Source organism: Phyllostomus discolor, chromosome 2 (assembly GCF_004126475.2).
Source record: "Phyllostomus discolor isolate MPI-MPIP mPhyDis1 chromosome 2, mPhyDis1.pri.v3, whole genome shotgun sequence".
In the NCBI taxonomy this organism is placed as follows: Eukaryota; Metazoa; Chordata; class Mammalia; order Chiroptera; family Phyllostomidae; genus Phyllostomus; species Phyllostomus discolor.
The window spans coordinates 166,963,644-166,976,969 of record NC_040904.2 but is presented as its reverse complement, the minus strand read 5'-3'; the positions used below and the strand labels follow the sequence as shown (position 1 = coordinate 166,976,969).

At 46.3% G+C, this 13,326-nt stretch overlaps 1 protein-coding gene across 4 annotated transcripts; it reads left to right on the top strand.

Moving 5' to 3' along the window:
• Nucleotides 1-1,912: 1,912 nt before the first annotated feature.
• On the top strand, nucleotides 1,913-10,148 carry DNAJC22 (DnaJ heat shock protein family (Hsp40) member C22). Of its 4 annotated transcripts, none has more exons than XR_004901606.1 (5): nucleotides 1,916-2,083; nucleotides 2,788-3,745; nucleotides 4,898-5,079; nucleotides 7,141-7,210; nucleotides 9,781-10,148. XR_004901606.1 is itself a non-coding variant. In XM_036019082.1 (5 exons), the coding sequence occupies exons 2-3, from the start codon at nucleotides 2,906-2,908 to the stop codon at nucleotides 5,075-5,077; spliced, it is 1,020 nt and encodes a 339-aa protein (XP_035874975.1). In that variant the 5' UTR covers nucleotides 1,916-2,083; nucleotides 2,788-2,905; the 3' UTR covers nucleotides 5,078-5,084; nucleotides 7,894-7,898; nucleotides 9,689-10,148. The 4 variants fall into 4 exon arrangements, 3 of the variants coding, with proteins under 3 accessions (XP_035874976.1, XP_035874975.1, XP_035874974.1); XM_036019082.1 differs by lacking the exon at nucleotides 7,141-7,210 and adding an exon at nucleotides 7,894-7,898 and having other exon boundaries at nucleotides 4,898-5,084; nucleotides 9,689-10,148; XM_036019083.1 differs by lacking the exons at nucleotides 7,141-7,210; nucleotides 9,781-10,148 and adding an exon at nucleotides 3,993-4,090 and having other exon boundaries at nucleotides 1,913-2,083; nucleotides 4,898-4,985.
• Nucleotides 10,149-13,326: the final 3,178 nt, after the last annotated feature.

Below are 13,326 nucleotides of genomic sequence, written 5' to 3'. Positions count from 1 at the left end.
CCGAGGCTGAGGAGGCAGCCAGAATTCCCGCGAGGACCTCCGAGTTCACCTGCCTGCCCCAGGCCCGCTTCTTGGTAAAAGCACCACCACGCCCCCGGCGCAGCTCAGACCCTCGCTCCCACTTCGACTTGTCGGATCCCCCAACTCCCCACCCCGCGCCAGCTTACAGAACAACAATTTGGGGAAAACAATCCGGGCCGAGTGACGGCCCCGTAATTGTGACAAAGTGAGTGCGGGCGCCTGGAGAGAGCGCTAGGGCGGGAGTGCGGCGGGCCCAGGCGGAGGCAGGGGCGCCTTCCGCCCGCCCCGCCGCCCTCTAGTTCTCATTCCGGTCACCTCCCATCCCTCTCCCTGACTCTTCTCCAATTCTTCTTCTCCTGGCCCCTGGCGCCTCCCTTCGCTTGTTCCTCCATCGCTCTTCCCTTTCCTCTTGGTAACAGCTCTTCTCTCGCCTCCGCCCCGCTGCAGCCCCTCCCCCGGTGCGCCTTTTCCTCTCTCCCTTCTCCCTCTCTCCTCCGCCCTCCACTCGTTTCTCCATCTTTTCCTCGCGCTCAGGTCGCCCTGGGGCCCCTGGTTCCCTCGCACAGTCCGCTTCTCTCCCTCCCCAGTCCTCGCTTCCTGAACCTTGAGCCTCCTCTCTGGGAGGCCAGCGCAGGCCCGCACCCCTGAGTTCCTCAGTGGCCTAGGGGCCTGGGAGACCTGCCCTCCCTCCCCCTCCCGCCGCTGCCTCCCCCGCCCCTGTCCCTGTGCCTGGAGATAGTTTGTTTGTGCAGCGGCGGCGGTCGCCGCCAGAACTGTTTGCTGAGCTTAGCGCGCCTCCTCGCAGTGCGGGCCCAATTAAGGCTCATTCATTATTCAGCGCCCGGGTCCGCGCCCACCCCTAGCGGGTGGTTCCCGCGTCTCATCCCTCCCCTCTCACCCTGGCCCCACAACGCGCTCTAACCGGCAGTAGGGAGCGCCGTCTTCCTCCCCCCGGCTGGGATAAGGACCGAGGGGCCTGGGATTGTGGAGGGAACAGATATTGCCAACTGCAGGGAGGCGACATGCGTGAGGCTCACCAGGCCCAGCCCACCCCCAAGTCAAGGCTGGGAGACCTTGGAGAGCCAAGCCTTTTCTGTACAGAGGAGGAAACAGTCCCCAGAAACGGCGTGACTTGGCCAAGGTCACATAGCAGAACCAGGATTGGAGCCCAGGATGCTAAAATGAAGGCATCTTTCAACCCAACTCCAACCCAGCACCGAGGCGAGAGGAAGGCAGACGGCGGCCTTGCTCTCCTGGCGGGACTCCCATCACCCCCTACCCCTTTTTGCTCCTGGTTCTCCCTTTCGCCATAGCTGGCGGAATACAGCCGACCTGAGGTTCCTGCTGGATCCAGAGGCTCCCGAGGTCTCGGGCTCAGGTCTAGACGTAGAGCCCCCTGACTGGCGCGCCCGGAACGGGGAGGCGAGGCAAACTCGGGTGTCTGTGTTTGTGCGCAGGGGTGGGGGGGAGTCTCTCTCTGCAGCCTATCTTTGGGTGTCCCTGCCATAGAGGAATTGCAAGTGGAGCCATCCAAGGCAGTCTTTAAGGACAAGTAGGGATAGAGCGTTTCTTGAGGTGAGAGGGAGTCACTCTCCCATTTGTGGGAGTGGAAAAGGGAGATCCAGGGACTATTTTTGCCTTTATAGGGGACTGCGGCTTTGCCCGGGAAAATGGACAAGGTGAGTCCGGGGGTCCTCCGGGCCCTATGTAAGCAGCAGCGCCACCTGGCGGCTGCGGCGCCGCGGTGCAGGAGCGCTCGGCCTGGAGTTGGGCATTCCGCCCGCCCCTTGGAGTCTGGGGCGGCTGGGTACGCCCCCTAAACCTTCGACTGACTGTCGGAGAGGACGCGCGGGGGAGGCTGGAGGCAGACCGGTGATCCCGAGGGGGCCGGGGAGGGCCTTAGGGAGGGGCCTGGCCCCAACGATGTGACTTCCGTAACACTGCAAACACAGAAAGACAAAGTCCATTTGGATGGAAGTGGGAGCGGAGTGAGAGGGGCCATTTTGACGCCGTGGTCCAAGGAAGTGACTGGGCTGCCGAGCCGGGGAGCCGGGGCGCCCGGGTACGGCCGCTCGCCCTGGGGCTCGTAGGGACTGGCTGGTGGTCCTGAGGCCCGCTCTACGAGGAGGGGAGACTGGCACGCACACTTTGGCGTCTGGTTTGGTATTCTGGGGGTTCACGGCTGCTTTGGAGAGGCTTTCCAGGTCTGCCCTGACGGGGGGTGGTGGAGTTAGGGGGTGCCAGGGTCCAGGCCAAAACGTAGTTCTCCGGAGCTGTTTAAGTGGAGCGAATTCAGGACCTTTTGCAAATTTGACACGTGGGAGAATTTCATGGCCTGGGGAGCTGGGAAGGCTGGAGAAGGGCTAAAACCTTGGCCGAGTGTCTGAGGACAGCCATAGTCAGAGTTGGGCAGGAACTTTCAAAATGTGGAGGGACTTTAGAAGGGCCTCCAATGCACTCCACTCCCCATGGAGTCATTCCCCGGGCCAGTGGTCTGAGGGGAAGTCGAAAATTTAAGCTTCTGATTTTTTTTGTCCCTGTGTTGAGTTCTCAGTTATTCAAGTGAAAGCATTTGAAACATTCCTGCCCCCTAAATTTGGAGTCACTGTGGTTGTCAAAAACAGACGTGAGGTGTTAGTGCAAAGGGTCCAGGTGGAGCAGCATTCCAGGGACACTCAGGAAGATCTGGACTCTGCCTGGAAGGAGATATGGTTACTGTGTTGTGACCTGGGTATAGTCTCACGGCTGCTTTCTTCCATCTCCTAGGGTCTAAGGATAACTCTGGGGCCATGATGGCCATGATTCTCACAGAGGACCCCAGATTTCTGCACTCTGAGCAATGTCAGATGTCGCCAGACTTGTTCTGAGACCTTTTCCCTGAAGGATGGCCAAGGGGCTCCTGGTGACCTATGTCCTCTGGGCTATTGGGGGCCCTGCTGGGCTGCACCACCTGTACCTGGGCAGGGACAGCCATGCACTGCTCTGGATGCTTACCCTGGGAGGTGGTGGTCTGGGCTGGCTCTGGGAGTTCTGGAAGCTCCCAAGCTTTGTAGCTCAGGCCAACAGGGCCCAGGGACAGAGGCAGAGTTCAGGACGGGGGACACCCCCTCTGAGTCCCATTCGCTTTGCTGCCCAGATGATAGTGGGCATCTACTTTGGCCTCGTGGCTCTCATTAGCCTTTCCTTCATGGCCAGCTTCTATGTTGTGGGCCTCCCACTGGCAGTTGGCTTAGGAGTTTTGCTGGTGGCTGCTGTTGGCAACCAGACTTCAGACTTTAAGAACACACTAGGGGTGGCGTTTCTTACTTCCCCTATCTTCTATGGCCGCCCCATAGCTATCCTGCCCATCAGCTTGGCGGCCAGCATCACAGCCCAGAAGCATCGCCGCTACAAAACTTCAGTTGGGTCAGAGACACTCAGTGTGCGGCTGTACCGTCTGGGCTTAGCTTACCTTGCGTTCACGGGCCCGCTAGCATACAGCACCCTCTGCAACACAGCTGCCACCCTCAGCTATGTGGCAGAGACCCTTGGCTCCTTCTTGAATTGGTTCAGCTTCTTTCCCCTCCTTGGCCGTCTCATGGAGTCTGTCTTCCTCCTGCCTTACCGTGTCTGGAGGCTGCTGGTGGGGACTCTTGGCTTCAGCAGTGGCTACTTCCAGGAGTGGGAGAAGCTCTATGAGTTTGTTCACAGTTTTCAGGATGAGAAGCGGCAGCTGGCTTACCAGGTAAGGCTTTCTTCCCTCTCGTTCCTGGCCAGGAGTTAGACTAAGCCTTGTTGAAGCTGGTGCCCTGATGTGGAAGTCCTGTTTTCATGGGTGCTGGGTCAGGCCCCAGAAGGGCGTCCTGGCTTCTTTGGGTTTCTCTGTGTAATGGGGGAAGGTGCAGAGGCTCTAATAATGGGAAAAATATGTGTATTTTATCTACTTTTTATTGAGGTATAACATGTACAAAGTATACTAATTTCATGTACAGACCCTACATAACCACCACTCAGGTCAAGGTATGGAATATTTCCACCCCTAAGAAGAGCCCCTCATACTCCTTCCCAGCGTATACTCCTTTCCTCGGAGGTAACTGCTGGCTGACTTCTGTTACCACGGATTGATTTTGCCCAGTCTTGAACTTCATATAAGTGGAATCATTGAGTATGTACTCTTTTGTGTCTGCTTTCATTCAACCTCATGTCTGTGAGATTTATTCATACTGTTGTACACAATTGTAAATTGCTTGTTTTCATTATTGTACAGTATCCCATTGCATGAGTATGCCAGAATTTATTTGTCCACTGTTGATACAATTAGGTTCTGGTATGGGACTGTCCTGAATAAGGCTGCTATGAACATTCTTGTACATGTCTTTGGTGGCCATACACGCTTATTTCTCTCGCAAGGAGGAGATCTTATCAGGGATGTGAAGTTCCAGATTGGAAAATGGGCAGCTGTGATTAAAGGCAAATTCTTGTTCTTGCCATGAGATCCAGAGCTTGTCTGTGTTTCAAAAGGCTGGAATTCTAATGTCAGGCTCTAGGCCTTTTCTATGGTCAAGTAGGAGTCCATCCCAGAGATATCACAGCCTGATTTTTAAAAATATTTTATTTATTTCTTTTTAGAGAGGGGAAGGGAGAGGGAAAGAGAGGTAGAGAAATATCAGTCTGTGGTTGCCTCTCGTGCCCTGCCCACTGGTGACATGGCCTGCAACCCACGCATGTGCCCTGACTGGGAATCGAACCAGTGACCCTTTGGTTTGCAGGCCCAAGCTCAATCCACTGAGCCACACCAGCCAGGGCATCACAGTCTGATTTAACAAGGGAGCAGAGAAAGTCCCAGGTGCCTTGACAACTTATGGGGTTCTAATTTGTCAGTTTCTGCTTCCCTAAGGTTTTGGGTCTCTTAGAGGGGGCAACAAATGAAGAAATACATCAGAGATACCGGAAACTGGTGAAGATCTGGCACCCTGACCACAACCAGCACCAGACAGAAGAGGCTCAGAGGCACTTCCTGGAGATCCAGGCTGCATATGAAGTCCTGAGTCAGCCCAGGAAGCCCAGGGGATTCTAGAGGTGAGAAGAAATTTGAGGATGGGCTCTTCCTGGCAGAGCTGGGCAGCTTGTCCCAGCCCAGCTTTGCCCACAGGGGGCACCCAACAGCATTAAAGAAACTGCTTGTAGTGGAGATGAGAAAACCTTAAATTCCATTTCCATTCCAAATGGAAACCTTAATTCCATTTGTAGGAGAACTTTCCAAGAGCTACACTTTTCCCAAGAAGGAACAAGATGCTGGGGAGTAGGGGGTAGTGAGTCTCCCCTCACACACTCTTCTGCTTGGAGGGGTATTGTGGGGAGTCCTCAACCTTTACATGGTTGGTAGGACTGGCTGGATCCTCAGATCCAAACTTAGGATCTGGTTCTGAAGCTGCAACACCTTGCTGCCTGGGCGCTCACCCAGATGCACAGATACCAAAGTCAGCCTCATTCCGTTTTTAAGTTATGTGTCCTAAGAGGTGTAAAAAGAGTGCATTGGGATATTGGAGAAGGGACAGATGCCATTGTTTCATGGGGATTCATGGAACAATTCATGATTTTATATCTCATATGCCTTTATGGGGATTTAGGGGAAACCCTAGGGAAACAGCAGCTTGAGTATCTCAAGGGAACCTTACTTAATTCCCAGTTACTAGCCAAGTGTAGAAGACACTGTCCAGGATGCAGAGGAAGACTGGAGACCAGTCACAGGATGTTAAAATTATATGCCTTAGCCCTGGCTGGTGTAGCTCAATAGACTGAGCATGGGCTGTGAACCAAAGGGTTTCCCATTCGATTCCCAGTCAGGGCACGTGCCTGGGTTGCTGGCCAGGTCCCCACTGCAGGACACTTGAGAGGCAACTATACATTGATATTTCTCTCCCTCTCTCCCTCCCTTCCCCTCTCTATAAAACTAAATAAACAAAATCTTTTAAAAAATAAAATAAGCCCTGGCTGGTGTGGCTCAGTGGGTTGGGCACTGGCCTGCAAACCAAAAGGTCACTGGTTCGATTCCCAGTCAGGGCGCATGCCTGGGTTGCAGGCCAGGTCCCCAGTTGCCTCTCAGCCGAGGGATATTTCTCTCTCACACTGTTTCCCTCCCTCTTCTTCTCTCTCTCTCTTCCCCTCTTTCTACAAATAAATAAAATATTAAAAAATAAAATTATATGCCTTAACTCCAGCTTTCTTGCTCATTTTTAAAAAAAGATTTTATTTATTTTTGGAGAAAGTAAGGGAGAGAAACATCAATGTGTGTTTGCCTCTTGCATGCCCCCCACTGGGGACCTGACCTGCAACCCAGGCATGTGCCCTGACTGGGAATCGAACCAGTGACCCTTTGCTTTGCAGGCCCAAGCTCAATCCACTGAGCCACACCAGCCAGGGCTTTTTTCCAAAGAACTTAAATACCATGATTTCAAGACCAAAATAACTTTCACATCTTTTTAAAGCTGCCAAAAGTGACATACATTTCCTTTGAAAAACACAATTTGTCATATTATTACATGGAATTTTAATGAGACATTTTCATAGACTATTAATTAGGAACTTATTAACTTATGATATGTGGTACTACATCTGAAAATGTAAATATATTAAAAATAATTTATGAGGTAAAAGAGGCAAAAGAGTAATTAGGGGCTTTACTTGATTTAGAAAATCATTTTACTGTCCTCACATTCTGTTTTTGTTATAAAAATATGGGTGTATATATATTTTAAAATAAAGTGGTATCTTATTTTAAAAATATTTTATTTAGTTTTAGAGAGAGGGGAAGGGAGGGAGAAAGAGAGGAAGAGAAACATCAATGTGTGGTTGCCTCTCGCACACCCCATACTGGGGACCTGGCCCCCAACCCAGGCAAGTGACTTGCCTGGGAACTGAATCCATGACCTTCTGGTTCACAAGCTGGCACTCAATCCACTGAGCCACACCATTCAGGACCACTGGTTTATTCTTGTATGTGCCCTGACTGGGAATCAAACCTGCAACCTTGGCATATCAAGACCATACACTAACCAACTGAGCTACCTCATCAGGGCAAGATACTCCTTTTCACCTGCACATTCTCCTTGCACAACTCTCTTGTCATTCCTTTGGCAGATTCATTTCAGTTAGGGAGGCTGTCCCCCAATATCAGTAGTTTTCAATCCTTTTATGCAGAAAAACAGAGGTACTTATATTTTTGAGGTGCTATAGTTTGGGTGGTCTGACACCCGACTTTTACCCCCATTGGTTACTTTAGTGTGGATTGATACTAAGCATTCCACAGGAGATAGTTGTTTTTTTGTTTGTTTGTTTGTTTTTTGTGGAGGGGAGGGTTATGGCTGGGGCACTAGGTGAGAAGTGAGAAAGCGGTTAAATGTTTATTACCTCTCAGCAGAAAAGACTGTCTGATTAACTCATATTTGGATCCCTTCTTGTCCTGTCTGTGAGCAGGTACTGAAACAGTCCTTGCCAGGAATAGACTACCCACCCACCCCTAGAGGACATCTGTTCATATATCTAATAGCCAATGGTATAGTCCGGCCTTTCTATTTTAAAGATAACAGTAATGTTTTGTCAAACTATTTCTAGAATCACTCTGGCTGGTGTAGCTCAGTGGGTTGAGCATGAGCCTGTGAACTAGGGGGTCGACGGTTCGATTCCTAGTCAGGGCAAATGCCTGGATTGTGGCCCAGGTCCCTAGCGGGGAGCACTTGAGAGGCAATCACACGTTGATGTTTCTCTCCCTCTCTTTCTCCCTCCCTTCTTCTCTCTCTAAAGATAAATAAATAAAATATTTTTAAAAACCTATTTCTTGAATCTAGACAACTTGTTAAGCACAATACATATAATGATGTCAATCAAGCAGTTCCATCAAACAATTCCATCAACTCCTCAGAGAAGGTTATTATTATTTCTACTATATAGATTAGGACACAGTCGTAGGGAGATTCATTTACCCAATGACTTTTAAGTGGCTATGCTGGGGTTTAAACTCTGATCATTGTGACATAAATTTGTGCTGTTAGTCATGACATTCTATTTCTATTGCTATTTTAAAAAATTGAGGTATAACTATAGTACATAATATTAGTTTCAGGGGTATAGCATAATGATTCAATATTTGTGTATATTGTGAAATGATCTCCACAATAAGGCTAGTTAGCATCCATCACCATACGTGGTTACAGAGTTTTTTCTTGTGATGAGAACTTTTCAGGTTTACTCTTCAAACACCATTCAAATAGCAACACAGTGTAATTAAAGTAGTCACCATGGTGTACATCCCATCCCCAGGACTTATGTATTATAACTGGGAGTTTGCACCTTTGACCGCCTTCACCCACTCCGCACACTCCCCCAGCCCCTGCCTCTGGCAACCACAATCTCTTCTCTGTATCTGTGACCTTGTTTTTTATTTTTGTTTTTAGATTCCACATATGAGATCATATGATATTTATATTTATTTCTGGCTTATTTGACTTAGCATAATGCCCTCAAGGTCCAGTCCACCCATGTTGTTGCAAACAGCCTTTTTTTCTTAAAAGGAAGAAACAATATAAAACCATATAAATTTAGACCTTCTGGTAGGGAACTCTACTTTGATGGCAACCCTGGGACATAGTCATTGATTTTTCTCATGACGTGCTTCCCAAAGGATCTGACGTAATGGAAATCAGCGGAAAGCAGAAATTCACTAAGATAATTTTAAATAAATATTGTCCTTCAAAAATATTTTTTTTATTATTTTTTTATTTTTTTAAGATTTTATTTACTTTATTTTTAGAGTTGGAAGAGGGAGACAGAGAGAGACATCAATGTGTGGTTGCTGGGGGCCATGGCCTGCAACCCAGGCATGTGCCCTGACTGGGAATCGAACCTGTGATGACTGGTTCGCAGCCCGCGCTCAATCCACTGAGCTACGCCAGCCAGGGCGCAAAAAAATTATTTATTGATTTTAGATAAGGAAAGGAAGGGGGAAGAGAGAGAGAGAGAAGCACTGATTTGTTGCTCCACTCATTGATGCATTCTTTGGTTGGTTCTTGCATGTGCCCTGACCAGGGACCAAACCCAGAACCTTGGGATATTGGGACAATGTTCTAACCAAATGAACTATCTGGCCAGGGTTAAAATAATTTTTTTTAAAAACAACAACTAAGATTAACTAGTAAGTAAGAAGTCTTCCTTAGTCTCTACCTGAATTGATTTAATGAAATCCAGTGCATTTGTATTGTCCTGCTGCCACAAATAAAAAATTCATAGGACCTCTTCTTAAACATTTTTAAAGATTTCACTTATTTTATTTTATTTTATTTTATTTTTTGAGAGAGGAGAAGGGACAAAGAGAGGGAGAGAAGCATAGATCAGTTGCCTCTTGCATGCCCCGAACTGGGGACCTGGCGGGCAACCCAGGCACGTGCCCTGACTGGGAATCAAACCGGCTTTTGGTTCACAGGCCTGCACTCAATCCACTGAAAGGAACTGAAAAGGCCTTCACCCCAAGTCCCTGTCTAGTATAGCATCTTGAGAATAGCTTGCTTCAGAGATGACCATTTTGGCTTCTGTTGAATAGGAAATTTCCTACTTTTCCACCTATTGATTGTCTGTAATAGTTAAGAACTATTTTATTGGACTGAAATTAGCTTTCAGTCCAATTGGGCTGAAATTTTGCTACAAAGAACAAAAACCAACAAGAAGTCCTGTCTTGGTGAGAACCCGCCGTTCATCTCATATCCCTCTAAATCTTCCCTTTTCCAGATTAAACATCACCTTGATTAAGGAAGCACTGCAGTGTGTTAGAAAGACCACAGATGGAGAAGCGAGGAGACAGGATTCTGCTTCTGCCTCTCGGTGACCAGAGGGCTGACTTTGTATGAGTCACTTCACTCTGGGCCTCAGGGTTTTCCATGCAGCGTGAGGAAGTGGGACTTGGATGACTTCTAAGATTGCTTTCAACACTGGATTCTGGGTTCTTTTTTGCCCAGCCTTACGTTAAATGGCTTGGTTTGTCATCTTTTGTGTGCCCTGTTGTGGACACTGTCTTGTGAAGGAAAGAAAATAGGTAATGGCTTGAAGAACAATGTAATGGTCACCATCGCCCCCCAATAAAAAATCCACCTCTGTCAGACTGTTTTCGTTTATTCATGACCTCTTTGTCCTCATCTGTAAATGCACATAATTAACTCTACATGATTGAATCACATCAGGGGTATAATTTTATACTGTTTTTCTCCCCCTCACAGAATCATGAGCATTTATATATATTACTATGAAAAATTCATATATAAACTTTATTGAGATTTAATTCACATGCCATAAAATTCACTCTTTTAAAGTATACAATTTAGCAGGTTTCGGTATATTCATAAGGTTGTGCAAACAGCAATACTAACCCCAGAATATTTTTACCACCCCCAAAAGAAACCTCACTGCCATTAGCAATCAGTCCCGATTCTCTTCTCCCCCCAGCTCCTGGCAACCACTGATGTACTTTCTGTCTCTATGGATTTGCCTCTTCTGGACATTTTATATAAATGGAACCGTACAATATCTTCTTTAGTGTCTGGCTTTTTTCTCTTATAATGTTTTCAAGATGCATCCACGTTGTAGCATGCACGAGCACATTTTTTTCAAATAAATATATTTTCATGCTGTATAATATTCCCTTTTTGGGGAGACATTTAGGCTATTCATATATATTTTTGTTATAAAGACTACGGCATCTATATCTTCATTCATCTAATTTATCTGTTCTCTTGAATTATTTCAGAATAAATTCCCATGGGTGGGATTACTGGGTCAAAAGGTATGAACATTTTTATGGCTCTTGTCAATATTGCTCTTAAATCGTGGTGCTCGGAACGGAATGCGATTCACGGATGTGTTCAGACAGAGCAGGGTACTGTGGGGTTATTAAGTTCTCAAGGTCTGGACAATATATCATTCTTTAAATCAAGCAGCCTACCAATTTATTAGCTTTTGTTGTTGTTGCTCATTGAACATATAGCCAATAAGGCCTTTAGATCTTTTCCTAGGCACTGTGCCTTAAAGCTTTGTTTGCATTTGCTCCATGACCCAGGGTCTTCTGAGGACTCTCTAACTTGAATTTAGTGTTTCTTTGTTTTCTTTTTTAACAGTGGTTGATCCTAACAAGCTCGCAGGAGGTGTGGGTTTATTGCAGTCTTAGCTGGGAACTGCAGATGGCGCCTTAAGGCTGTCACAAGGGTAAAATATGTGCCTTCCCTTTTTCAGGATCTGGTAGTGGCACCTCCATGGCAGGTTCATTACTAGAGGTCAGCCCTCCCCTTTTCTGGGGAAGGAGAGAGCAACTGTGCAGTTGGATTCGCGTGTTATTCAGGGAAAGCTCCAACTGAAGCATGTTTTCCAGTTGTCATTTGATCTCTTAGGGGGCTCTGGGGCAGTGTATTTCATGTTAGAGGTTTCTTTCTTTTTTTATTTCCTACTTAGGCTCTCTTACACTTCTTTAAAAAAAATGCCTTAAAGATTTTATTTTTAGTGGGAAGGAAGGGAGGGAGAGAGAGGAAGAGAAACACTGACCAGTTGCTTCTTGCACACCCCCAACTCGGGACCTTGACCTGGCCCGCAACCCAGGCATGTGCCCTGACCAGGAATCGAACCAGCAACCTTTCAGTTTGCAGGCGATGGCTTATTTGAAAATTATTATAAATTTAAGCAAGACCTTGAATTTCCTGGATTTAGACCTGACAAGTTTAAACAGAACAAAGCAGTACCTTGTGTGGGAAAGTTGGAAGGGACTCATTTTAACTTATTCTGTGCCAGACCTTAGTCTCATTTCTGGGCTGAGACGGGTTGTAGGGAACACCCTCTGCTGGGTGGTGACTGAGTTAGCGTGTGCCTCTGGCTGTGCAAGAACCACCTCAAAGGGCATTTTTTCCCTAGCATTAGTAGGTCAAACACCTTTCAGATGAAATAGTATCAAGAAAGGAATGGGAGGGGTATGAGGAGCATATAAATGTCTCCTATTCATGTTTCCCATTAACAGATCTGATGGCTAGAGGCTCATGTTACTCCCCCACCTTTTCTTCCATACTCATATCTACCAATTTGGACCTGCCTTCTCTTGTTTCTTTCTCCTTTTCATTCCTGGGGTCCACAGCAGAGAATGTACATTTATTGCATTTCTATATAATTTGGGATGGAAAGCAACTAACTGCTCATTCTGGGTGAATAGTGCCATATTATTTTATATTCATTGACTGGGAACTCATTGTCTGCTAGCAGTTGGCTTTTCTTGCACAGCCAAGGGACTGGTCCTTTTAGATCCATCTCCCTTCAAACTCTAATTCTTTTCCATCAATGTTATTTCTTGTTCTCATGTTAATGCCTTTGCTGATGTCACTCTTCTTTTTGATTATTTTCCCTTTCTGCTAATTGAAATCTTTATAATTCTTTTATGATCCAGCTTAAGGTTTATCCCTCCATGATGACTTCGCTGATTAATTCCTTCTGCAGTAATCTTTCCCCTTTGAATTCCTTCAGCATTCTTGTCTAGTTTGTACCATTCTACTTAGCATTCTCTTACATACTCTCTCATGTTTATAAGTCTTGTCTCCTTGACTATGACAAAGCCCTTTGAAGGAAGAGACCATCTTTTCCAAATTTAATTCATAAGACATTTACTAAATGTGTTAACTTGTTATTTAACAGCTTAAAGCCTCAGTTTCCTTATTAGTTACATGGGAATAATGATGTCTGCCTCATAGGGAAATTCAGATAATAAAATGAAACAATGTATTGAGAGTGACTTATAAACCAAAAAAACATACAGAGGATAGGCATTACCAATTTTTAAAAAATGGTGACAGGCTGTATAAATGAAAGAGTATGCCCCATGAAATTACATGAATGGACTTATAGAAAAGCAATGTTAGTTATATATCTTACACATAGAAACAAATCCACTAAAGATCAAAATCAAGTTTTTAATGAACCTGCAAGACACTCACACTGAATTGATTTAAAATCTGAGTTTTGGTTGTGACATTGTCACTAATTTTGTGATGTAATAAGTTAACCTTTCATACTTTAAGGATTTTTCCAGCTCTAAACATCTGATACACAATTGAATTTGGATATTTTACCTATGTCTTTTGGGCCTCAGTTTTGTAATCTACAAAATGGGAATGCATCTCTCATTGAAACCCTTTAATTGAAACCCTAGAACTTTATAGAATTGATGTTCAAAGAAACATTAACCTTGGACAGAAGTCTCTTGGGAGAAAAAATGTTTCCTTGGGAGAAAGTTGCACACTATATAGTGCA